Consider the following 26715-nt stretch of genomic DNA (forward strand, 5'->3'; position numbering starts at 1 on the left):
TTCCCACATCACCGAGGCAACAGGTCAAAAGGATGGGTAGATACAAGGAGAAAAGGGATTGGTTGTTAACCCTCTCTGGGAATTATAACACTGCAAGAGGAAGAAGGGGCCTACTAACAACGCCCAGAACCCTTTACAGGTCCCGGGATTCTTTGGAAGAAGACATGGCTCTTTAAAGTGGAATGATACATGCTGCTTTAAATGTATGGTGCAGATGTCCATTAACTTCAATAGATCTACTCTAGCACTGGATAAAACCCTGGATAAAAAATCTGGAACATCCATAAATTTTCGGAAAGTAATGAAATGTTGGGTTCAGCAAGGCCAGGACATTTTCCACCTTTGTTTCCAGTTCCATTATTATTAATTATTATTATTATTATTATTATTATTATTATTATTACATTATTATTATTATCATCATTATGATTACAGTATTATTATTATTATTATTACTACTACTACTAATTTTATTTATTTATTTGGTTTTTCAAATTAAAATTTTACAGTCACATATCCAACTTACAACATAAAAACAAGATTCCAAGGAATTTCTTGTACTTCCCTCCTCCCCTTTGTGGGTCCTATTCTTAATCATTTCCTCCTGCATCTTTTATGATAATCCAAAATCTTTTGCCTCTCCATTGTGTCCAAAATTCACCATTAAACTACAAGTGAAATTCCAATCCTACTATTTTAACTATTTACAATGGTTTTTAAGATAGGTTATAAATTTCCCCCATTCCTTATTAAAATTTTGGCCTTCCTGGTTTCTGATTCTTCAAAATTTTGGCCATTTTGGAATAATCCATCAACTCAATCTGCCATTCTTCTCTGGTAGGGACTTTATCTTCTTTCCATCTCTGGGCCAATAACATCCGTGCAGCCGTGGTCGCATACATAAACAGTCTTTTCTGCTCCCTTGTGATTTTGGCACCTAGAATTCCTAAAAGGAAGGCTTTGGGTTTTTCCACATAACAAGGTATATAATAATTAAGGCAGACCCAGTCTCTGGTTGTCCCTTCTGTGTACGGTATCTGCGTTGACCATACTTACTGTAGACGGTAAGTTTTATGGGGATGCTGCGCCCGTTGCTGATGGGGTTCTCCACCAAACAACTGTAGGTGTCATCGTCAGACATCAGGACTCTGGTGATGGTCAGCACCTTTTGGTCATGGGAGAGGATCAGCCGGGAGTCATTGCTGAGGGGCTTGCTGTCCTTTAACCACGTGTAGCTGGGCTTTGTGCCATTTTCATGGGAGCAGTTCAGAGTGAAATATTCGCTGAGCTCCAGCACAGTGGAAGAGGCCAGGGCGACATGAGGCTTTGAAATTGGAACTAGGAAGACAAAGACAAAACAAGCAAAGATTCTCAGTAAAGAGGAAAGTGAAGAAAATGATAAAACTATGGAGCTGAAAAAGCCCTAGCTCTGATTGAGGCCAGCCTAACCTCCTTGTGGCCCGGGACATCCAAGATGTTTTTGTCTGAAGACCATAAGGTCCTCCATGGGACATACCAGGAGAGGCGGTCCCGTAGAAAGCAATGGAGTTATAGGAGAGGGCTAAATGGCAAGCAAGGCAAGCCTAGAAGGGAAAAAAGAGCATTTGTCACATCATGGCAGTTGTGCTTTGACAATGACACTGAAATCCAAGCCAGCTGCCATGAGACAATGCAGCACAGTGTCTCCAAGCTCTCCACTGGATTTGAACATACAGGGTATATACAGGAGGAGGTTTCATTTATAGTAGCAACTGCGGATGATGTTTTGCAAAAGGGTTTCAGCAAGGCCCAAGTTTGGCATGAGGGAGAATTTTTTTAGTATCCAATTCATGTTTGAAAATGAACTTACCTGATTCTCATTTTCTGAAATGGGATGTGAACCAAAACTCAGCCATGCCTCTGAAATTCACACTTCTCTGGATTTTGAAATGCAGTTCTGCAGCCCGGTAAGGCATGCAGCAATGCACACACACCAGGGTAAAGTTTGTGTATAAATTAGTGAAAATAACATACAAAAACAGTGTACAAAATTAGGAAAAAATGCTTTGCACAATTGTGCAGATTAGGCAACACGGCATTAAAAAAATGTATGTATTAAGATAAATTTGCACTAAAATGCTTCTGATTCTCTCTCTCTCTCTCTCTCTCTCTCTCTCTCTCTCTCTCTCTCTCTCCATGCAAATTGGTGGGGAAATGAATCTTAATATGTGGAAAAGGAGGAACTGAAATTGACAGATTTGCACATTCCTAGTCCAAACCATGTGTTATTACCGGTATATGTTGAAGCTGCATGAAAGTCTCTTTTCCTACACCAAGAGAATAAATAAATACCTTTAACTAATGAACTTTTTACAGGACGCAGGTAGCGCTGTGGGTTAAACCACAGAGCCTAGGACTTGTCGATCAGAAGGTTGGCGGTTCGAATCCCCGCGACGGGGTGAGCTCCCGTTGCTCAGTCCCTGCTCCTGCCCACCTAGCAGTTTGAAAGCATGTCAAAGTGCAAGTAGATAAATAGGTACCGCCCCGGCGGGAAGGTAAATGGTGTTTCCGTGCGCTGCTCTGGTTCGCCAGAAGCGGCTTAGTCATGCTGGCCACATGACCCGGAAGCTGTATGCCGGCTCCCTCGGCCAATAAAGTGAGATGAGGCCACAACCCCTGAGTCGGTCATGACTGGACCTAGTGGTCAGGGGTCCCTTTACCTTAATGAACTTTTTTTTAAAGTTCATTTTTTCTAAGGCTCACTTACCATCCACTGTAAGGTTGATGTTCATCTCCCCTGTAAAAGTGTCGTCCGTAATGGAGATTTCCACTTCATACGTCCCCTCGTCCGAGAGCTGCAGCTCGTTGATCAGCAAGGAGCCATTCTCAAAGATTCTAATCCGGTCCCTGTACTCTGGGCGCAGGTTACCAATGATCCCGGTGCCGATGGACTGGACCACTGTCACAGCCTTGTCACGCTTCACTTGCCATTTGATCACGGGTTTGTCGCGGCTGGTGCTGGTGTATTTCACGGAGAGCAGGGCGGACTTGCCAACTGTACCGTGGATTAACAGCACAGGGCTGGTGATATTGACTCCTTCCAGCAGATCTAGCAAGAAGAAGCAAAGGACACTCAGCATTAACATTAAGGGATAGAGATTACTTGAAGGAGGTGGTAGGAGGATGGCTCTCTGGTGCTGGAAAAGCCAGAATTGGAAGCCGTCGGCGATGAGTGTCCCCACCAGAGCTACAGGTTATATAATAATACAGTGGTATAATAATAATAATAATAATAATAATAATAATAATAATAATAATTATTATTATTATTATTATTATTATTATTATTTATATCCCGCCCTCCCCAGCCAAAGCCGGGCTCAGAGTGGCTAACATCAAATGGATAACACATTATCTCGGGTTACCTACGCTTCAGGTTACATACGCTTCAGGTTACAGACTCCGCTAACCCAGAAATAGTACCTCGGGTTAAGAACTTTGCTTCAGGATGAGAACAGAAATCGTGCTCCAGCGGCACGGCGGCAGTGGGAGGCCCCATTAGCTAAAGTGGTGCTTCAGGTTAAGAACAGTTTCAGGTTAAGAACGGACCTCCAGTACAAATTAAGTACTTAACCCGAGGTACCACTGTAATAATAATAATAATAATACAGTGGTACCTCGGATTACATACGCTTCAGGTTACAGACACTTCAGGTTACAGACTCCGCTAACCCAGAAATAGTACCTCAGGTTAAGAACTCTGCTTCAGGATGAGAACAGAAATCGTGCTCCAGCGGCACGGCGGCAGTGGGAGGCCCCATTAGCTAAAGTGGTGCTTCAGGTTAAGAATAGTTTGAGGTTAAGAACGGAGCTCCGGAACAAATTAAGTACGTAACCTGAGGTACCACTGTAATAACAACAACAACAACAACAATTTTATTTCTATCCTGCCCTCCCCAGCCGAAGCCAGGCTCAGAGTGGCTAACAACAATAAATGTAACACAGCATTCTAAAATTGATTCATTCTCAAATCAATTCAAAATCAAATTAATGGCAACCATTGGGCTAGAGTTCTTTGAGGATTACCAAAGGAGGGGATCAGACTGTATCATGGTGGAACAGCTCTGTCTTGCAGGCCCTGCGGAAAGATGTCAAGTCCCGCAGGGCCCTAGATCAGGTGTGGGCCCTCCATATCTTTTTTTAAATGTGCAAATATAACAGAACGGGGTAGAGTCTGAGACCTTATTAGCTGACGTTAACAATAGAAATATCCCATCAATTCTGGTGTGGATGTGACCATAATAATAGCCAATGACATATTTCCTGCAGCCCCCCTGTAATGAGATCTTCCTCTCTACCCACAAAGAGGAAGGTCTGCAGTATTGTATGGCTCTATGGGCGCCACCCTGAACCCTCGAATTGCACCTTTAAACAGTATTTATTTTTATTTATCACATATATCAGTGCTTTTTGTGACAGTATTCACTACTATAGAGTCCCTCCAACTTTTTAATAAAGATTTTTACTGCCCATAGTAGAAGTGATCTTGTGCTGGCATCCATGGCACTTCATTGTATGTCCAAGGAACTCAAGGTGGCGTTCATGGTCCCTCCCCCATTTTTTCACAACAACCCTGTGAGGTAGGTGAGGCTAAGAGGCAGTGATCTACCCAACAGCACCCAGTGAGATTCAAGGCTGAGTGACGATTTCAAATGAGATCCTAGTTCGACACTCTAAGGGTGGATCTACACAAAGGAGGGGAAACGCTATGAATATGTCATAAATTAAATCGTTATAACAAAAGGGGGGAACCGTATGTAAAATTGCATAGAAAAGTTTCGTGCTCTACAGCGCCATCTGGTGTTCCATGTTTATAACACATTTAAAACGCTATTTTTTATTCATGTAGCTGGGTCCTAAGTCTGTTCTAACTACACCACACTGGCAAACTATTAAGTACTAAGCATTACTATGATTAATCAGTGGTGTCCAAACTTTTTTCAAAGAGGACCAGATCTGATGAAGTGAAGGATTGAGAGCTTTTTTTAGGGTTGAAGTTGTTGAGGTTTTTTTAGGATTTCACCCCAGGAAATAAACTGCCACAGGGGCTGGATTAAACCCACTGGCGGGCTAGATTAGGCCCCCTGAAATGGACTTTGGACATGCCTGGATTAGATGATCAAGTCTCTTGATGACCAACAGCAAACGATTACAACAAAAATAAAGATGATGTTGATTTTTCAAAAACAACAACACACTTTTAATCGTCTAAATATTGGATTGAATTGACAAGAATAAGCAGCGGAGGCTGGACTGTGCTTGGAAGGACAGTAAAAAGGTAAAGGTACCCCTGCCCGTATGGGCCAGTCGTGTCCGACTCTAGGGTTGTGCGCCCATCTCACTTAAGAGGTCGGGGGACAGCGCTGTCCGGAGACACTTCCGGGTCACGTGGCCAGCATGACGAAGCTGCTCTGGCAAGCCAGCACCAGTGCAGCACACGGAAACGCCATTTACCTTCCCGCTATAAAGCGGTACCTATTTATCTACTTGCACTTAGGGGTGCTTTCAAACTGCTAGGAGCTGGGACCGAAAAACGGGAGCTCACCCCGCTGCGGGGATTCGAACCGCCGACCATATGATCGGCAAGTCCTAGGCACTGAGGTTTTACCCACAGTGCCACCCGCGTCCCCTTGCTTGGAAGGACAGGACACAGTTAATTCACTGTGTCTGAGTACAGCACAGCAGTCAAGCAGTTAATGCCCCCAGCCCTGGCTCTCCATGGCATGAGGCAAGGCGGGTGGTGATCTAGGCCTCCCAATGGTTAAGCCGGAAACAACCTCAAATCCTTGCCCTGACATTTCACTGGGACCCAGGCAAGACAGCGGAGGGAGGCAATAGCTCGCGTGGCCTTTCCTCTCCTTAGCACCCAGAAGAGCAAGAATGTCTGAAGGACTGCTATGGCTTCACGTTGTTGATTCAGAAATGTGCTCCTGTGCATAGGAATGAACTCATCGGCATTTGGGCTAACGCCGGGGTGGTGCTGAAAAAACAAAGGAGAGTGCAGAAAGAAAGGTTTCAGTTTGCAAAAGGAGCAACCGATGCCAAAAAGAGGTGGAACCTTTTTTTAAAAAATTTTTATTGCTGTAGCAAGAAAAAAGAAAAAACACAAATACCAAATTACACACAGGAATAACCATAGACACATAATTTTCTTAACAAACAATAAAACATATATTGGTGTTAACACTAAAAACCCAAACTCTGGTCTATTCCATATTTCGATTTCATATTACTTATTGCCAATACACACTTTTATCATAATTAAACTCAAAAAGGGGTGAAACTTAATCAGAAGCAAGGGTGTAGAATCTCAGGTTGGAGGGTGGGGGGAATGTGGCCCCACAATACTCATTATGCAGCCCCACATCCTCTCCACAAGCCACACCCACTCTTCACACGCTGTATATGTGTATAGCAGGCAAGGGGAACATCCCCTCCAACATTTCTCCAATGAAAATAGGGATGTCCTACTCCATAATTACACAGGTGGGATACAGGTGGCGCTGTGGGTTAAACCATAGAGTCTAGGACTTGCTGATCAGAAGGTCGGCGGTTCGAATCCCCACAATCTCCAGTTGCTCGGGCCCTGCTCCTGCCAACCTAGCAGTTCAAAAGCACGTCAAAGTGCAAGTAGAAAAATAGGTACCGCTCTGGCGGGAAGGTAAACGGCGTTTCCGTGCGTGGCTCTGGTCTGCCAGAAGCGGCTTAGTCATGCTTGCCACATGACCCGGAAGCTGTACGCTGGCTCCCTCGGCCACTAAAGCGAGATGAGCACTGCAACCCCAGAGTCGTCTGTGACTGGACCTAATGCTCAGGGGTCCCTTTACCTTTACCTTTACTCCATAATAAAAATATCTATACATCGGACTGGGTTGCTACATAATAAAACATTAAAAAACCTTCCCTATACAGGGCTGCCTTCAGATGTCTTCCAAAGGTTGCATTGTTACTTATGTCCTTGGCTCAGGGTTCACACCATACCTTCCAACGTTTCTCCGATGAAAAAAGGGACATCCGAAGGGAAAGCGGGACATTCTGGGATCAAATCAGAAACTGGGATGGCTTCTGTAAAATCCAGGACTGTGCCTGGAAAATAGGGACACTTGGAGGATCCTTGGGATCTGGTGCAAAATGTGGCCTTCCAAACCCCTCTCTCTGGCCCTTGGTCCCCTTCCCAATTGCCACACCCCAGACTGGTCCTGCTCTCCTGGAGTATTTCCCCCTGGCTGGAATGTGTCCTTGAATGCTCTCAGTGACTCCTGCTTTGCCGGGAAGAAGGGTAGAGAAGGGTGTGTGCATATTTACAAACACTAGACTAATGCGCCTGTTTAAAAGGTTGTGTGCCACTCCCAATATCTGCTGAGCAGCAGCAAGTTTCCAGGGGGTGCCAGGCACGCCGTATGGGGGGTGTTTCTGCTGGGACATCAAGGCACAGAAGAGATTAGTGTCTTTAAAAATATATATGGTTTCTTGTTGTTTTTAAAATTCATTTTTATTAAATTTTCCATGTTAACAATCTAATCAAATCGCATTAAATATTCCAAATTATACATATACATATCAAATAATCCAAATATTCTGCCAAATTATAATTTTTTTAATGGGACTTCTCATGCTTCAAGTTCGGGGGGTTCTGGTCATCTCATATCTCTACTGCTTTTCATAGTCATTTCCGATGGTTCCTCTAATTCTTTCTATTGTTAACCTTCCTTCTTTCACGGCCTCTGAGTTGTTCCCACAAGCGAGTTGAAGCTTACAATGATGTATTTCTGTGTGGATTTTATGTCTATGATTCCCCTCTATAAGTTTGCAGCATCTCCTCACATGCTGGTGTTTCTGCCAAATCAATCCAAAGGTCTTTTCGCTGCTGGCAGCCGCCATCTTCACTCAGTTCCAATGAAATATATATGGTTTATTGTACATATATTTACACCTAGGTCTTGTCCAGAAAGAGTTCAGAGCATTACATCTCCAGAGGGGCTTGTTCCCAAAGCAGCATTGGAGTCTGAGACATCCTGCCTGCCATCTCTGTGACTCTGCCCCGGCCTGCCAAAATGGTTCTGGCCTTCATGGCTGCCCGCTTCCTTTCCACTTCACAAAAAAAAGCCCTGCTCCAGGTAACTCCTTTCCATCTATCTGCTCATTCCTCTTATCCAGACCTCTGTTTTCCTAAAGGACATATTTTTCCTGTGTGATATCACGCTTCCCCATCACCTTGGCAGCCTCCTGCCTGGTTGATGGTTAATGACTTGCTTCCAGCACCTTTTGTCATTCTTAGCGACTTCTATCTCAGGTGAGGCCCTGGCCTGGAGGAAAAAAAGCTTAGCTGTATTTTTCACTTGCTTGGCACCTTCCCTTCAAAACTCCAAGTATTATCTGAATAGAAATCTTTATGGATTTCTAACAATCGCTCCCAGATGACCCCAGATCTGTAACAGTACAAAGGTAAAATTTACACTTGGGTAGAATTTAGTTTTTCCACCCACTTCTGCCTGTAGCCCCACATGTCACTGACATGCATGTGGCCCTTGGAAGTCTGCCCAGGCCCTTGGGTGCTTTCCTTCTTCTTCGTTTCAACATTGGATGGAAACAAAATTAGTTGATTCTTCCTGCCATTGCTTCTGGCTCCACCTATGGTTAGCCTCCCTGCCTTACCTGCCCTGCCAGGCCCAATGGGCACCAGCCACCACTGAGGTTCAGTGAATGCAGCCAGGGGCAAAAGAGGACACAGCAGATGCTCAGTATCAGACGAGCTGCTTCCAAAATGGCTTCAGCCCGCAGCCTGGGTGCTGAGGTCAAAACAAAACCAGTATTGATATGCAGTGGAGGGGAACATGAATCATCCGGGTGACAATTAACTGCTAGATTAGGAGCTGTGAGCAGAAGCACAAGAAAGAGCTTAAACAAGTCCTGAAGTCATGAGATCTATTAGTATGCAAACCTCTCTCTCGCTCTCTCTTTCCCTTTGCCTGATGCAAACAGAAGGGGAAACCCAGGGCTTTTTACCAGCCAGAACTTGCCAAAACTCAGTTCCAGCACCTCCTACAGTTAAAAGGATTGGGAAGCAGGAGATGGTACCAGGTCAGCCCTACTATTAGGGAGAGGGAGGTGGTTGACTCAGGTGGCATATGCTGGTTGGTATGGCAGCCATTCCTCTTGAGTCTCCTAAGATAGCATATCCTGCACCCTCAAAGCTAGCCTGCTGTAGCTGGATGTGGTGGAAGGGCTTCCTGTTCCCAGTACTGACGTAAGGTCCCATCCGCACTATACATTTAAACTAATATCACACCACTTTAACGCTTACAGCTTCCTCCAAAGCATCCTGAGGACCGCAGTTTATTAAGAGTGTGGTTAGAGTTGTATGGAGACCTCTGTTCCCTACACAGAGCAGCAATTTCCAAAGCAATTTAACAGTCCACCCGTCTTTCTCAGGGAACTCTGGGAATTGTAGCTCAGTGAGAGCAGGCAGTGTTAAAAACTCAGATATATAAGTTAGGCACCAAATGGCTCCTTAAACCAGGGTGACAGTCACTGAAGTAGAATGCCTAGTTGCTATTTTGGAGCCAAGCAGCTCAAAGGTCATTTTTTTCAATATGACTTTTGGGTTCCCGAAATTCGTTCTGATTGGGCAGATAAAATATAATGGACAGAATTCTACAGGATGTGTTGCTAGCTGGGGGGGGGGGGTTCAGCTGGAGGGAGGTGTTGTTCATTGTCAGTTCTGGCACCTTTTTCTCTACAAAAATAGCATTGGTTAATAGAGTGTGAAAACATGCACCTCCAGATGATGCAGACATCAGGCGCCATCCTGGTGCCTGGGCAACTTCTTCTCTTGGTCGCAAATGGCCAATAGCCAGGTGCAAAATGTGCCTGGCACCTGGCTAATTTTGAACGCTGAGCGTGGGTGAAGGCTGCTTAATCTTTCCTGCCATTTCTTTGCTCCCCACCCCCCAGTGAGTTGGAATGCAATTGGCAGAAACATTTGCACTATACAGTGATACCTTGGGTTAAGTACTTAATCCGTTCCGCTCCGGAGGTCTGTTCTTAACCTGAAACTGTTCTTAACCTGAAGCACCACTTTAGCTAATGGGGCCTCCTCCTGCTGCCGCCCTGCAATTTCTGTTCTCATCCTGAAGCAAAGTTCTTAACCCGAGGTACTATTTCTGGGTTAGCGGAGTCTGTAACCTGAAGCATATGTCACCCGAGGTACCACTGTACAATTAATGCAGTATCCTATTGCTTTAAACAGTTTCTCTACTACCAGGCTCAGCCTTCCAAGGCTGCTTGTCCTTAAAAAGATATAAATCACTGGGTTAAAGAGACACTGAACTCTCCATTCCCTGTCTAATTCGTAGCTAGGCAAACACTGGCCCTGTATTCACCTCCCAGCACCATGTACAAAGAAAGTGTGAGAACAGAAGCAAAGCCAAGGGAATGTGGTATACTGGGCATCAGGATGTTCTGTAAGGAGGGCTGCCAGGGAATGTCTGCCAAGCAACCATTGTGATCTCTGATCACCTGCAGAGAGCGCATCTTTGTTTTGCTTTCGGAGGATGTAGAGATACACCATCAACATGCAGAGCCAGGCAGATTTAGCCAGCCACACACGGTGCTCACATGCCACTGAACTGTTCCACCTCCAATGACATGCAGTTGAACTAGTTATGGTTGCTTTTGCAGTATCACAGCTGGAGAAAATCACCCACAAATGTCTTCTACAATATGGTGCCGGAGGGCTGATTTGCTTCTTTTTGCCATCATCATGTATTTCAGCTCATTCTTCCATAACCAATTTTTGATGCTTTATGGTAAAGGACCATCTTGCAGGGCTGGTTTGCCAGGAGAAATCCCCGCCCCAGAATCCAGGGACACGGGACACTGGTAGTAGAACAAACCAGAGGTGTGAACTGGATTCATAAGAATCTCAAGTCAAACTGGGCTGATTTGGAGAGATTCGGGAAGTGGGCTCCATGAGAATTGCTCCAAATTGAATCCAGGTCTTCTTGTGAGTGAAATGGAAACGCAGAGTCAAACAGAACTGCAGGTGGCATGTCTGCAAAAACTCCAATCTCTCCCCCACCCCCCAGCTTGCATATAAGGAAAACACCAGGAAGGGAAGAGAGCCCTTTGTGGCTGACAGGTCCTGTTTATCACTTTACCTGGGCTTTTGGGAAGAGATGTTCAAGGAAATGCAGGGTTGGAGACCATCTGGCTGGCAGGCCAATCTTGGCCTACAAGGCCATTTCCCCAAAACCACAACAACCCACTTATCAGGTGACATCACTGATGACATCATCTGATGGGCAAGAGGACTCCACCTTGAATTTAAAAGCTTGGTGGGAGAGGTGCCTCAGCTGTTGGGACATCTTTGTAGCTTCCATTTGGCTATTAATCCCTTGCTTCACGCATAGGATTCTTGACTTCTGGACCTTGTGTTTGCTATTAACCTGAATAAATATATTGTCCTTACTTTCAAACAAGTGCTGCTGGTGTTGTGTTTTTGGGTGGAAGTGTGACAGATCAACTATGAAAGTCTCTGGGTGACTTTGGGCCAGCCATCACTCTCAGCCTAAATAAGCTCACAGTGTCGCTGCAAGGATTAAACAGGAAGAACAGTTTCCATCATCTTGAGCTCCTTGGCAGGAAGGTGGGATATAAATGTAATAAATAAGTTAAGGACATAAGAAGAGCCCTGCTTCATCAAAAGAAAGGTTGATCTTTTCCAGAATCACGTTTCCACATTGGCCAATCAGCTGCGGAATCAGGGTTTGAAGACTCTCTACTCTTATTGCCTGGTAAGGCCTTTCAAAGGCAGGCCTATTGAAATCAATGGAAGAACTCTGTCCTTCTTTTATTGTCGCATGAGATGTTACAGCAAATGTATCCATTTACTTCTGCAAAAGGTCAGAGGATCTATAGACTCTAATGCAATTACCTCTCAATCTTCTTTTTCAGCTGTGAATTCACCCCCTTCACACTCTGCATTAATGCAGCTTGCGCTCTGAGGAGTCCCTTAGTCTCAGGCACTGGGTTTGTTTTTGTTTTTTTAAAGCTCTTCCCACCCCTATTATGGAAGTGTTGGCAGTGGCTATGAAGAAACTGCATTCAGTTTCCCCAGTAGAGCAGGCACAGAGTGTCTGTGGCCAGATCTAATTTATCAGAGTGGACATGATATTTAAACAATGCCATGCATTGGTTTCAGTTGTAAATTCTAGCTTTTACTTCCTGGGAAAAAACAGTTTCCAAGTTCTACCAGCTGCATATGTGAGGTAAAAACAAGAAGCTTGAGGGGAGGGATGGTGTCATGAACCTTAAATTAATTACTTAAAATATATTGACTTGGGCCCCAAGGTAACTTAAAGAAGTTCATGGAAGGAATGTTTCCTGTCCTCCTTCCCTACCAGTGCCCAAAGGGCTTCTCTGAAGGGTCAGGGTCCTTCCTGAACAATGGTGGCTATTGGAAGATGGGGGAATTGCCTAAAACTGGGCCTTCCCCCAGCAGCATCCCCAGAGTTAGTTCTCTGCTGAGACAATATATCTTCATTATGTGTAATAGCTGGGAGAACAACAGCCCACGAGGTTGACTGAGAGCTTTCCATGGTCCTGATTTCTGCCCATTAGCAGAACAGGACATACAGAATATCATATTGGGATACAGAAATGCTTCAGAGAAGAGTAAAAATACTTTACTGACCATGAACAACTCAGTGAACTGGAAGATCTAATAACAAAAAGGAAGTTTATTGTTGCACCACAGTCCATGAGGATGGAAATCCAAGACTGTATCCACCAAGAACTTGAAGTTCAAATGAAATCCAGCAAATAAGCCAAGCAGACACTCTTGGGCTGCTATGAAGGTGTGACTTAACACTAAATGACTGCTAAGTCTTAGAGAGGGGGAAAAGGAGACAGGACCACAGATTGGTATAGCTATGCCCCCTCCACAGTTGGTAGGGGAGAAATCACCTACATTAGCTATGACTATTGCTCACAGACAGAAGCTCTTTGCACATCTCATCTGTTCTGAATGGATGGGAGATGGGTGGCCAGTCCTGACATCCAATGAAATATGGGCATATTGAAAGGGAAGTGTTAAATGCAGGAGAGGCTGAGCCAGTGCAAGCAAACGAATATACAGATATCCTTCTTGCCTGATATTGCCTATTGAATTTGCTCAACTGAAGAATAAATTTGTTTGCTTTCACATTCCAGATGAACTGACAGAAGAATGACAATGAACCCAATTTAAGGCCGCAGAATCCTAGTCATTCCATATATCTTACAGCTGTCCCCACATGACCATATCACTGCCCCCAAGCAATCAGGGAAGCCGAAAGAGGATACCCTGCTAAGAAAATACTGAGGCAGAATAACCCATGTGGCGCACTTTTAAGCAACATATCAACACCACTGATAGCTACTGAATATAGCCAAGACAAACCAGAACATGCATTCCAACCCTAGAGAAAAACATTCATTTCAAAGTGGCCTAGTCTGGAAAACATTGCTGTCTCAGATTACCAAAAGGTTATGAACACTTCTGTAATCTGTATCTGAAGAAATGTGCATGCACAAGAAAGCTTATACCAAGAACAAACTTAGTTGGTCTCTAAGGGGCTACTGGACAATTTTTTTTCATTTTTTTATATATTTTGACTCCGTCAGACCAACACGGCTACCTACCTGAATCTGTAATCTATGCAGTTTGCTTTCAGAACTACCCAACTAACACATTCAGAACTAACACTTGATGGAGAAAAGACATGGTGGAAACCAGGTACTGTACAATGAAAACAAAGGAAACACCCAGTTCATATTCTTTAGAGACTAAACATGGAACGCTTAACAGAACTGACATTTTCTTCCTATTCCAGAGAAGCTACCTTTGCTAAAAGCAAAAATAATATCTGCACACCCAGATCCATTTAGTCATACCTTGGGTTACAGACGTTTCAGGTTGTGAATTTTCTGGTCGTGCACCGCACTGAACCCGGAAGTACTGGAACAGGTTACTTCTGGGTTTCGGGACTCGCGCATGCGCAGAAGCACTAAATCACACTTTGCGCATGCACAGAAGCACCGAATCGCGACTCGCGTGTGCGCAGATGGGTTGCGAACACTGCGGGTTGCAAACGTGCCTCCCGCACAGATCACGTTCGCAACCCGAGCGTCCACTGTAATGATCTTCCAGAATGTCAGTGTTTCGGCGTGGTGTCAAATCACATACCGGTAAATTTAGGTTGCACAACTAGAGCTGATTAAGCGTCATGCAACAAATCCACTTCCTCAAAAGATCAGACTTTTTCGTGATAAGGAAAGTGAAGGGGAAATGCAATGGAAAGGTGCATCAGCCGCGGCAGCTGCCCAAAGGAGCCAGATGCTGGTGTGAATCCTGCTTTGACCCCTTATGATGGTGATGAGGGAAGAATTGTCTGGGTGGTCTTGCCTCACACAGCAGGTGGGTTAGACTAGATGTTCCTTTTGGGGAACTCTTCCACTGCTTGGATACTGGGAAGAGAATCCGATGTATTATTTCCTTTAAACCAAGAGAGTGAGGGAATAAGTGTTGGCAAAGTGTTTAGGATGACTGTTTTGGAAGGCTGGCTTCTTCTTTCAGTACATTTTGTATCCTGAGCCTAGTAACTCCCTGCAGGAAGAGGGGAGGTGGGGGCAGGCTGGTCTCCTAGGCACCAGCTCCAGCTTATGGGGGGCAGAAATGAGACTGCCAGGAACCGAGGACAAAGCTTGCGGTTGTTGGGCTTTAGTTCCTTCCTGGCCCAAGTTTAAAAGCCTGCAGTGTAAGGAAGATCAGCATTTGTGATTCACTAGGCTGCATCAAGGACCTGGCAAATGTAATAATCAGCAGCTGGACAAAGGCAGCGGAGACAGCTGAGTCTCCCAGACCCCTGATAGCGGCACTTCTTGCCTGGCACAGCCTGAGCAAACCCCCACAAACCCCCAGAAGAGACCTTCATTATGGCCTTCTCCTTAGAAACGCACCTGGTTTGTTTTGCTTTTTTCTTTTATCCCCCATTCTCAGCAAGGGAGGCAATTGTACATTTTTGAACTCTCGGGGCCACTTAACGCACCGTCTCAGACCCTCAAGTTGATATAGCCCGTCAGATGTGGTGCCAGAGGGGAGTGAGGGGGCAAAAAGCCCTCTGGACAAGGAAGAATAGAGGATCAATTCTGGTTTCTTTTCCTTTCTCATGTTGCCCACCTTAAATTCAGCACTCCACATTGCCACGTCACTCTGTGATTTTCTTTTTAAGCCCTCCTGAAAATTTGCCAGGGTTTCAATGCACATTTCTCCTAATGCACTTGTTTTTGTATGCAGTTTTGCCTAGCCTTGTCATGCCCAGGGGTGCCAAGTTGAATAAAATATGGGGGGAGCCCCGCCCCACATAATCAATCACATGATGTGGGGCACACACTGTTGGGATACTGCCAGGGAGACAGAGTCCATCTGAGCCCCCAAGCCGGCTGCCGGACGATCCATCGACCTCTGGTAGACACGCAGTATCAGCAATTAGCAATTAGCGACACGAAGCCTCAGAGATAGATTGCCACATTCTTAGGCTGGTGCACACTCTATCAGCAGAATTCACACAGCAAAAGATGCACAGCAGGAGAGCATATTTACAGTTTATTCAGCGTTGGTCAGAACAAAGAAACCATGACCGCCTGCATCGGTATGCTGCATCGGTATGCTCAGGCAACAAGAAGACGAAAGCAACTGAAAACATAAACATCCTGTGAACAGGAAATACGCAGACTCTGTGACTCACAAAGCCTGCTCCCTTTTAAGGTGGAACGGAAATATCCTAACATACACACAATGTGAATGGCAATGCCTGAATTCAATGGTGAGGATCCACCCTCCAGGTTGATACCTGATGAAGAACTCTATGAGGAGGAATAGGCGGACCCACCCTACCTAGGGTCCCTTGCGTCTTTGGCAAGGAGGTGTAATAATAATAATAATAATAATAATAATAATAATAATAATAATAATAATTTATTTATACCCTGCCCATCTGGCCGGGTTTCCCCAGCCCCTCTGGGCGGCTTCCAACAAAATATTAAAATACAATAACCTATTAAACATTAAAAACTTCCCTGAACAGGGCTGCCTTCAGATGTCTTCTTAAAGTCTGGTCGTTGTTTTTCTCTTTGACATCTGGTGGGAGGGCATTCCACAGGGCAGGTGCCACTACCGAGAAGGCCCTCTGCCTGGTTCCCTGTAACTTGGCTTCTTGCAGTGAGGGAACTGCCAGAAGGCCCTCGGCACTAGACCTCAGTGTCTGGGCAGAACGATGGGGGTGGTGACGCTCCCTCAGGTATACTGGACTGAGGCTGTTTAAGGCTTTATATGTCAGCACCAACACTCTGAATTGTGCTCGGAAATGTACTGGGAGCCAGTGTAGAACTTTCAAGATCGGTGTTATATGGTGTCGGCAGCCGCTCCCAGTCACCAGTCTAGCTGCCGTAATCTGGATTAGTTGTAGTTTCCGTTCACCTTCAAAGGTAGCCCCACATAGAGTGCATTGCAGTAGTCCAAGCGAGAAATAACTAGAGCATGCACCACTCTGGTGAGACAGTCCCCAGGCAGGTAGGATCTCAGCCTGCATACCACATGGAGTTGGTAGACAGCTGCCCTGGACACAGAATTGACCTGTGCCTCCATAGACAGCTGTGAGTCCAGAATGACACCCAGGCTGCGCACCTGGTCCTTCAGGGGCACAGTTACCCCATTCAGGACCAGGGAGTCCCCCACACCCGCCCGCTCCCTGTCCCCCCAAAACAGTACTTGTCTTGTCAGGATTCAACCTCAATCTGTTAGCCGCCATGTATCAGCATATTCACAGAACAGCAGCTGGATAAACTACCCAGATACAGTATTAACAACCTACAAATGCCTAGGTGAACTAATGAGTCTTTGGCAAACATAGAAAGCACATCAGTGTTGGCGCATGCCTTATTTAGGAAAAAGCAGTTCCATAAGCTGGACACCACAGTGGAAAAGGCCCTCATCCTGCTTGTTGTGAGCAGGTGGTAGCACAACTTGTAGGACCTCATCCAAGGATCTTGGCATCCAGAAGGAGGAGTTCCTTCAGCTATCAAAAACTAACTAACTAACAAAATCAGTAGGACTTACTCCCCAAAAACTAATGTTTACAAAATATTTCCCCCTCAAAAAAATTTTTTTATTTTTATTTTTACAAAAATGCATATATTAGGGGAAAGTGTGCATAACATTCAATATGTAAGTGGAAATAACACACAAAATGCATGATAGCATGACAAATTGCTTGCAAAAAATCTGAACATTAGTCAACTGCACACAAAACTGTGTTTATTCGGAGAAACGTGTACTAAAATGCTGCGGAATCTTCAGGAGGATTTTTTAAAAAAATTCAAAAATTGCTGAAGACATGTGGAGAACTGAATTAAGAACTGGGAAAAATAATCTGTAAAGACACATAGGCACTCTGAAAGCAAATCAGGATGAATGCTCAGACTCATACAAGTGCCCTATAAGCAAAGACTGGGCATAATCTAGCCCATGGGTAGGCAAACTAAGGCACGGGGGCCAGATCCAGCCCAATCGCCTTCTAAATCCGGACAGTGGAGGCTCTGGGAATCAGTGTGTTTTTACATGAGTAGAATGTGTCCTTTTATTTAAAATGCATCTCTGGGTTATTTGTGGGGCCTGCCTGGTGTTTTTACATGAGTAGAATGTGTGCTTTTATTTAAAATGCATCTCTGGGTTATTTGTGGGGCATAGGAATTCATTCATTATTATTTTTTCAAAATATAGTCCGTCCGCCCCCCAAGGTCTGAGGGACAGTGGACTGGCCCCCTACTGAAAAAGTTTGCTGACCCCTGAATTCTAGCCACTGAGTAAGCTTTCTGCAAGCAAATTAGGATGAATGCTTGAAACAGTGTTCCTCCAAAGTTGATTTTGCATTGGGAGGAAACCTCCCGTGAGTATCCATCTGTAAGGTTGGGGTAAGGTTTGAAACCACCAAAAAGTCTCTCTCTGGTCACCACCTAAGGTGTATTAAGATTGACTTGTTTTGCTGTATTCCTTTTCTTGCCTGGACTTAATGACTGTCAATCATCATGAAACACCCTGGATGCCATCTGGCTGAAGGCCAGAATTTGTTTTCTAGGCTGATTAAATAATTGCACCGGAAGCACAGTCCCACAGTTCTTAAGATGCATGTGCAATCAAATTGGAGTCTTGCCTTACCATTTCCCAGCCTTAACTCTTCCACCAAATGCCTTACATAAATATAATCTATGAGCTGCAATTTAGATGATGGCACATGTCTGTTTTCTAAATCTGTGTGCAACGAGCTGCCACCCCAGTGGATGAATGGCTCTATTCAGCAAGGAGGCATTCCATTGCATATGTCTTTACCACGGGTCCAAGGGTTCTTAATACTGAGTGGCAGCCATAACGCATCCAGCCGCACCTATTCATGACTTCATGGGAACGAACAAGCAAGGCTAGCACCTTGAATAGCAAATGGCCAGGCGTTACCTAGGTAACAATAAGCTCTGGAAGGCGGAACATGTCATAAACTGGTTTTGGAAAACAGCGTATAGCAGAGCTTAGAAAGGGGAAATGATTGACTGATTGACAAGTCCTGAAACAAAGGCATCCATCTGCAGTTATCAAACAAGTTTGAAGGGAATATTGAAGTGGGGACTATTGAGCATGAGTTGAAATCTGCAATATGTTTGCGAATCAAATTAGGAAAAATAAGTTGCAATTATGAATTAATTCACACTGGGTTGAATGGCATGACTTAGCCTATTACGATTTAACATTTATATAGCACCTAAAAGTGGGACACGGGTGGCGCTGTGGATTAAACCACAGAGCCTAGGACTTGCCGATCACAAAGTTGGTGGTTTGAATCCCCGCAACGGGGTGAGCTCCCATTGCTCGCACGCTGGCTCCCTCGGCCAATAAAGCGAGATGAGCGCCGCAACCCCACGACCCCACAACTGGACCTAATGGTCAGGGGTCCCTTTACCTTTTACCTTTAAAAGTTCTAAGTACTGCACATATTTAAAAGCTATGACAGTCTCTGTCTGCCAGCTTGCAATATGATAGGCAAGAGAGGGAGGGATGAAATGAGGAGAGAATGGGAAAGCAAATATTAGAGAAGCTGGTCCTTCAGCAGCTAATGAACGGGGTCAAGTTGGTCTCCTCTGTGTCCTGACAATCTTTCTGCAAAGTAAGGGATGCAACTTCTCAGTGTCCTGCCTGGTGGCAGAGGCCAGGTTACACCTCCCTTTGATTCTAGAAGAAAAAGAATTCCCAACAACTAGGGAACCAACACAGGAGACCGAGTTCAACTAGATCATTTTATTTTTATTTTTATTTTTTTAAGAGAGGGGATTAAAATGGTATGTACTCTACGCCAGCTGGGACTGATGGGAATTGGAGTTCAACAAGATTTGTAAGGTCGAAGGTTCGTCACTCATTTCAGATTGCCCAAGGCCAAACAATGGGTCATGGTATTACTCAGGTGTGTGTTTTTAGGGGAAACTCACAAGAACTCAGTTCCAGCACCTCTCTGGTAGGTGCCACTGCCATTCTAAGAGGACGAGGGAGGTGTTCATAGCGAGTTCTGGTACCTCTAGAAAAATAGCACTGGTAGGACTTGAACCCACGTCTCCCAGTCTCAAGTCAAACTTGCTAGTCCCTGCATGGATAAAAGTAATAGCAGAACCAGCTCTCAGATGCTGTTTGGTATGCACAGGAAGAGCTGCGAAGGAAAAAATAATAATAATAATAATAATAATAATAATAATAATAATAATAATATTATTATTATTATTATTATTATTATTATTATTATTACCCCGCCCATCTGGCTGGGTTTCCCAAGCCACTCTGGGCGACTTCCAATGAAAGATTAAAAATACATTAAAACATCAGTCATTAAAAACTTCCCTAAACAGGGCTGCTTGAGCTATTGCTGAGCTATTGATGTATTGCATTTGGTATTAATGTATTGCATACGCTGCCTGACATACTACAAAAGTCCTGCACAAATCGCACTATGGTGTAAAAATGAACACAGTACCAGCTTTCAGATTAGCATGTATATGATGACTGCATTTTAAACTGCATACATGCTAGCAAACTGCCTCGCCCATGTTGCAACACCACAGGGCATGTAAATGGACACACAACCACGTGATGGTCATGTTGCAATCAACCTGCAGATTTCTCAACTGTTCTGTACAGAAGCACCATCTGCTTAGGGATTCTGAACGATGTAACACGGCCCCCTGAGTAAGTGTGCATTTAGAGCCACTTTCAGATCAAAGCAGGCATGAAAGTCTTGCGTGCTCTAGAGAAACACTTCTTCATTCAGCTTTGTCCAGCTTCAAAGCCAGGGACACAGTGTTCCAAGTATGCTTGCAGCACAACTGATGAAGGTCGGGAGGGGGGAAGCATATAGTCTTAAGCAGCGAGGGGGAAAATAGCACAAGTGTTACATAGTCCTAAGAGGAGCACCTTCAAAGGTAAATTAAATGAGTGGGTGGAAAGAGGGGAACATATCCCAGGCTCTGAGCAATACATGGATTTCATCATACTCTGTTTCCCTGGATAATAATATTTATTATAAGGCCACAATTGTAGCACTCAATCTCATCTTGCCGGTATAATGAGGAACTAGGGTGGGAGCCAGGATGGCAGGGGTAGTGAATTAATTCCCCTACTCCCCACGGGCCACCTTTGACAGGTGGCCAGACCTACACACCTGACATCGTTCAAAGGGGCTTTCTGTAACTGCCAATATGCTGTAACTGGTACGACAAGGTGTTTTGAATTCTGTTTCCATGTGCACCTTGAATCCAAGGAAAGCATAGCTTTCAAGGTGATCAGTGCTGATTGCAAACCCCTGCAGCCGTCACTGCTGCAGGCGACCCGAGTAGGGCTTGTTGACAGGTGATATCAGCTAGCAAAGGAACAATGAGGAGCTCATTTGAAGCTCCCAATAGGTCCTTTATAGCCACATCCTTATCTGCTCCACACCTGACATCATATATGATGTCCGAACGTGGGGCAGGTGGCCGGGTTTGAGGGAAATGGCCTTGTTGGGCCAAACTGGGGCTTGTGCTGGGGGGGGGGTAGGTCCCCACTTATATTCTATGGAGGCTTCCTCACCCTCGGCCCTCCAGATGTTTTGAGACTACAATTCCCATCATCCCTGACCACTGGTCCTGCTAGCTAGGGATCATGGGAGTTGTAGGCCAAAAACATCTGGAGGGCCGAGGAAGCCTGTTCTATGGTTTATAGAAGAGGGAGGTGTTTTTGGCACTGAAGGCCAGAGCCCAAATGGAGTGGAGGGAAAATAAACCTGATTTTGGCAGGTATCATCTGCATGAGGGAATTCTCCTTCATCCAACCAACGCTGGCAAAATGCTCCCAGAGCAAGATATGCCCTCACTGCCCAGGGCATGCCTTATCCGGGAGCAGTCCAGAGGTTTGAGCAGCAGTTTCAGTGGAACCTCTGATTTAGCAGTGATTTCAGTGGAATCCACTTCTGAGCAAGGCACCTTCTCCCCAGTTGATGGGTTGTGAGAGGGCACCTTGCTCCAAGCAAAGGAGCAAGTGAGTGCTCACTTTAAGCTTCCATTTGTTGCTTTGAAGCCACGGCCGTACCCATCCCTATACCTGTGGGACAGGTGGGCATGGTTTGGAGAGAACTGCCTCTCTGGCACAGTTTGGCCCATGGGTTAGAGGTTCTCCACTTCTGGCTCGTAGTCTGAAAATGATCCAAGAGACTGATCTGATGCAAGTTGGACCAGGTGATCCTTGGGGTCCCTTCCAAATGCACAAAATTCTATGGAACTTGGCTTTGTAAAAGAGGTAGGTTTGAGGATGCTCAATGCCAAAATCTGGATAGAATGGAAAGGAAAGTATTTATATTTGAATGAGTTAAATGTGTGATAGGTGACTTCTGAAAGTTGACAGGTGACGTGTGTTTTTCTTTCATAGTCTTCACTAGGGTGGTTTTTGATGAAATATCTTTGTTTATATTGCATATTTCAGGAAGCTGTTTGTTGTATTAGCTCAAGAGGGGCATCTAATATGTGCCGTTGCTCAAGTGTTGTGTAATATGTTTGTAGCCAGTGTTAGCTAGTGGGATTTCAAATGGATGTAGGTTGGAAAAATCACAGTGGGGCTATGGTAGGAATAAAAAAAGGACCTTTTCGGATGAGGAGATGAGAGGGATATGAAAATGATTACAAATCAGGCCTAAGTTTTAAAGGGTCCTGGTAGGCCAAGATGTTTAGAAGTTATGTATGAAAGGAGATGGTGGGAAATAATCACAGGAGATGATTAAAAATCATTTGATTGGAATGAGGGAAGGGAAACTAATTTCTGATGGGCAGTTTTTGAATACACGAAAGACTTTGGGGAGGGGATGGGGAAAGGATATTTATGGGGCTTGAAATACATAGTAGCTTCATTTGTATAGACTCTATATATCTATTCCAGTGAACAGACAAATCTGGAACTTAGGTCCACACCTCTACCACTAAGAGACATCCACCTCCAAGCGGGTAGTGAAACTGGGACTAACCACAGGTTTTTTGTTTTTTTAATAATTTTTTTATTAAATTTTTCCATAATATCTCCAATCATACAATTTTCACATCACATATTTTAACTTATTGAACCTCCCTCAACTCCTCTGACAATCATCCATAATTAAATTTCTATCTTCACATTCCTTAATTATAGTATCGCCTTTAAATACATTTTTCTATCCTCTTTTACATTTTTGCGATATTCCTTATTTTTTTCACAAAGCTTCTTTAAAACACACTAGCGTTGTGTTTTCCTCACATACAGTTTTCAAATAATCTCTAAATTTTCCCCAGTCCTCTAGAAACTTATGGTCTCTTTGAAATCTGATTTTTCCAGTTAATTTGTCCAGTTCTGCAAAGTCTGTTAGTTTTGCTCTCCATTCTTCCAGAGTTGGTAGTTCTTCTTGTTTCCACCACAGGTTATCAATATTACCTGCATAACACATCTGTTATCACCCTTAACTGTTGCAGTGCCTTAACATTTTGAGTGAATATGGAAAGCCCTTAACACAAGTTAAACCACAAGGCTTTTTTGTAAAATGAATACATTACCATTTATATCACTCCAATTACCGTATTTTTCGCTCTATAAGACACACCCGAACATAAGACACACCTAGTTTTAGAGGAGGAAAACAAGAGAAAAATATTCTGAATCTGCGCAGCGCCTCTCCAGCAAAGTGGGAGGAGAAATGGAAGGGCCTCCATTTCTCCTCCTGCTTCGCTGAAGGGGTGCTGCACAGCTCTCCCTCTCTGTGCAGCGCCTCTACAGCGAAGCGAAATCAGAACAGCAAGAGGGATCGCTGTGCAGTGAAAGCAGCGATCCCTCTTGCTGTTCTGGCTTCTGGGATAACCGCAATAGCTGCGAAGCCGGCATTCGCTCCATAAGACGCACACACATTTCCCCATACCTTTTTGGAGGGAAAAAGTGCATCTTATAGAGTGAAAAATACGGTATACTAAGACATAGGTTCATAACAACATTTTGTGGGGAAAGCAGAAATTTGTAAAGAAGATAAGATGGGGAAAGCCAGGTTGCATGGGAAGTTTCAAGCTACGTCACTGCAAACTCTGCACTGCACTGCACATTCATGTGCACTGCACATTCATTTGGAAGGAAGTTGCACTGTGTCCAATGAGCATTCCTGCCCAGGCTGTCTAAAGCTACAAGATTAAATGCATTTACTAGGTCAGGTATGGATGGGGAACCTGTGGCCCTCCAGATATTGTGGGACTCCAACTCTCTTCAGTCCCATCCAGAATGGCCGATGATCATGTATTATGGGATTTGTAGTCCAACAACATCTGGAGGGCCACAGGTTGCTCATCCCTGTTAGAGAGTGAACCCTGCTGAATATACCACAATTTGCTGCTGAGTAGAATTGCAGTGGTGGTTTTGTAGGTTGTTGTTGTTGTTATTTGTTTACGTAACTGCAAAATGAGTCATTCCCTACCTCTTAAGTGACATATGCTTCTGGTATCACAGATCTGGTTGTTGTTGTTTTTGCATTGTTTCAAGTCACTTTCTCTCTATTTTTTGCACTCAAGCCATGCTAGCTGAAGAATTACAAAGTTCTATGTATAATAGGAACATTGATCCAGTAACAAAACAAGAAGGCTAGTGTTTCACCAGTCACAAAACATACAATCAGACAATCTGTGTGAGAATTAGGTACAAAATTCAAAACCCATCAGCACCTCATACATGCAGTTAGATCTGGCAGCCATTCAAGCAGATACAGTAGTACCTCTGGTTACATACTTAATTCATTCCGGAGGTCCATTCTTAACCTGAAACTGTTCTTAACCTGAGGTACCACTTTAGCTAATGAGGCCTCCAGCTGCCGCCATGCCACTGGAGCACGATTTCTGTTCTCATCCTGAAGCAAAGTTCTTAACCCGAGGTACTATTTCTGGGTTAGCAGAGTCTGCAACCTGAAGGGTCTGTAACCTGAAGCATATGTAACCCGAGGTACCACTGTATAATAGGAGGATACAGTCCACATGAAGTATGCATTAACCAATGGTCTAGTACAAGAGCCCATGGCACAAGCAGCAGTGAAAACAACAGGACAGCTTCCTAAATCATAATCATGGCAATGGCAACCTGAGAGGAACCTCCCTAACTCTACTGGAGGTGTGCAATATATTTTATGTGGTTGTTTAGGGATGTGCAATCCCTATCTACATGTAAGCTTCATATACATTCAAGTTCTGAGCACATCACTTGGAAGAAACAAGGCTTTATTCAGTTCCACACAGCTGAAATGTGTATTTCAACCACTGCACAACAGGAAGGCATGCAGGCACCCCATCACTTAACAGTGTGAACAGGACATATTACATTCTGGGCATAAGCTAGCAAGAGGTCACAACTAACAATATAATACTATACATGCTGAGTCAGAAGCAGATCTAAAGGAGTTCAATAACCCTTACAATGGTATAGGATTGCAGCTGAAGTCACAGTGGAATAAATGGAAACTAAGGTTCCAATTCTGTGTGCCCCTTAAAGGTAAAGGTAAAGGGACCCCTGACCATTAGGTCCAGTCGTGACCAACTCTGGGGTTGCGGCGCTCATCTCGCTTTATTGGCCAAGGGAGCCGGCGTACAGCTTCCGGGTCATGTGGCCAGCATGACTAAGCCGCTTCTGGCAAACCGGAGCAGCGCACGGAAACGCCGTTTACCTTCCCGCCGGAGCGGTACCTATTTATCTACTTGCACTTTGACATGCTTTCGAACTGCTAGGTTGGCAGGAGAAGGGACCGAGCAACGGGAGCTCACCCCGTCACGGGGATTCGAACCGCCGACCTTCTGATCGGAAAGTCCTAGGCTCTGTGGTTTAACCCACAGCGCCATCCGTGTCCCTTACTTGAATGTAAACATGCATAGGCTTGCATTGTTACGACAGTAACACAGCTAAGTCCCACTCCATGGTTTTCAATGGCAACAACATCAGAACTAACTTAATGAAATGGTCAAAAGATTCCTGCATTGCAGGGGGTTGGACTAAAGGACCTTCATGGTTCCTTCCAACTCTCCAATTCTATGATATCAGAACTAACTTATTGAAATATGCCCCGTATGTTTAGGATCAGGCTAATGGAAATTAACATATTATCAAGGCATTTATTTACTGATTGAGAGGTTGTAAAACAATTGACACATATTTCCTTCCAATAACCTCAAAAGGCAAGTCAGTTATTTCCCCTGAATTGCAGATATGGGGGAGAGGAGTAAAACTGAGCAAATCACCTGCTGAGTTCATAGCAGTGCTGAATTTCAAACTGAGGACTTCCTAGTTTGAAGCTACAGTGTCTTTGTCACTACGGCAAGATCCACACCATACATTTAAAGTATGCACATTTAAAATATATGACTTCCTTCAAAGAATACTGGAATTGTAGCTGGTTAAGGGTACTGGGAATTGTTGTTCTGTAGGGGGGAAACTACAGTTCCCAAGATTATTTGGAAGTCATGTGCTTGAAATATGCATTTAAATGTATGGCATGGATCCTCCATACATTACACCAGTTCTGCTGATTTTGTTGTTGTTGTTACATAAATGGAAGTTAAATAAGGTCCACAGCATATCTGGAAAAACATTTTTAAAAAACCACAAAGACACAATTTGCTTTCTGAGCCCACACAATATATTTAGCCTAAGTTAAAATTGAGGACAGAGAGTTCAAAGCATAGGCTCTCTATGACATTTTGTCTGAGCATTACAGTGTTTTTCAGAGCAGCACTGTTGGAACTGGGTTCTCTCTGCCACAAACATGCCACAGCAAAGTTGTTGTTGTTGTTGTTAAAAAATAAATAAAAGTCATCCAATTCAGAGGGCACATGGTTCAAAGTGCTGCCCCAATTTTAGAGATGCACAGTTCAGTAATCTCCTCTGTAAAGAATGCTTTGATGAAGTCTTTTCTCACGACACTGAAATGCGAGGGAAGAAATCGTTCCCCCAGTGCCAGAGACCCTGTTATGCGAGGCAACAAAAAGGTGTTCAGGGCTGTCACTTGACTGACTCTCACCTCTGTGCCTGGG

General features: G+C 44.3%; 1 protein-coding gene across 1 annotated transcript in view; it reads right to left on the reverse strand.

Moving 5' to 3' along the window:
* Window positions 1-26715, reverse strand: part of HEPACAM (hepatic and glial cell adhesion molecule) — a 34933-nt gene that overhangs the window by 7612 nt on the left and 606 nt on the right. Inside the window, exons 2-3 of the mRNA XM_053367234.1 lie at window positions 2747-3088; window positions 1057-1338 (exon numbers count right to left, since the gene is read on the reverse strand). Of these exons, the coding sequence (XP_053223209.1) occupies window positions 1057-1338; window positions 2747-3088 (624 nt within the window). The remainder of the gene's footprint in view (window positions 1-1056; window positions 1339-2746; window positions 3089-26715) is intronic.

This window comes from Podarcis raffonei, chromosome 15 (genome assembly GCF_027172205.1).
Source record: "Podarcis raffonei isolate rPodRaf1 chromosome 15, rPodRaf1.pri, whole genome shotgun sequence".
Taxonomy (NCBI): Eukaryota; Metazoa; Chordata; class Lepidosauria; order Squamata; family Lacertidae; genus Podarcis; species Podarcis raffonei.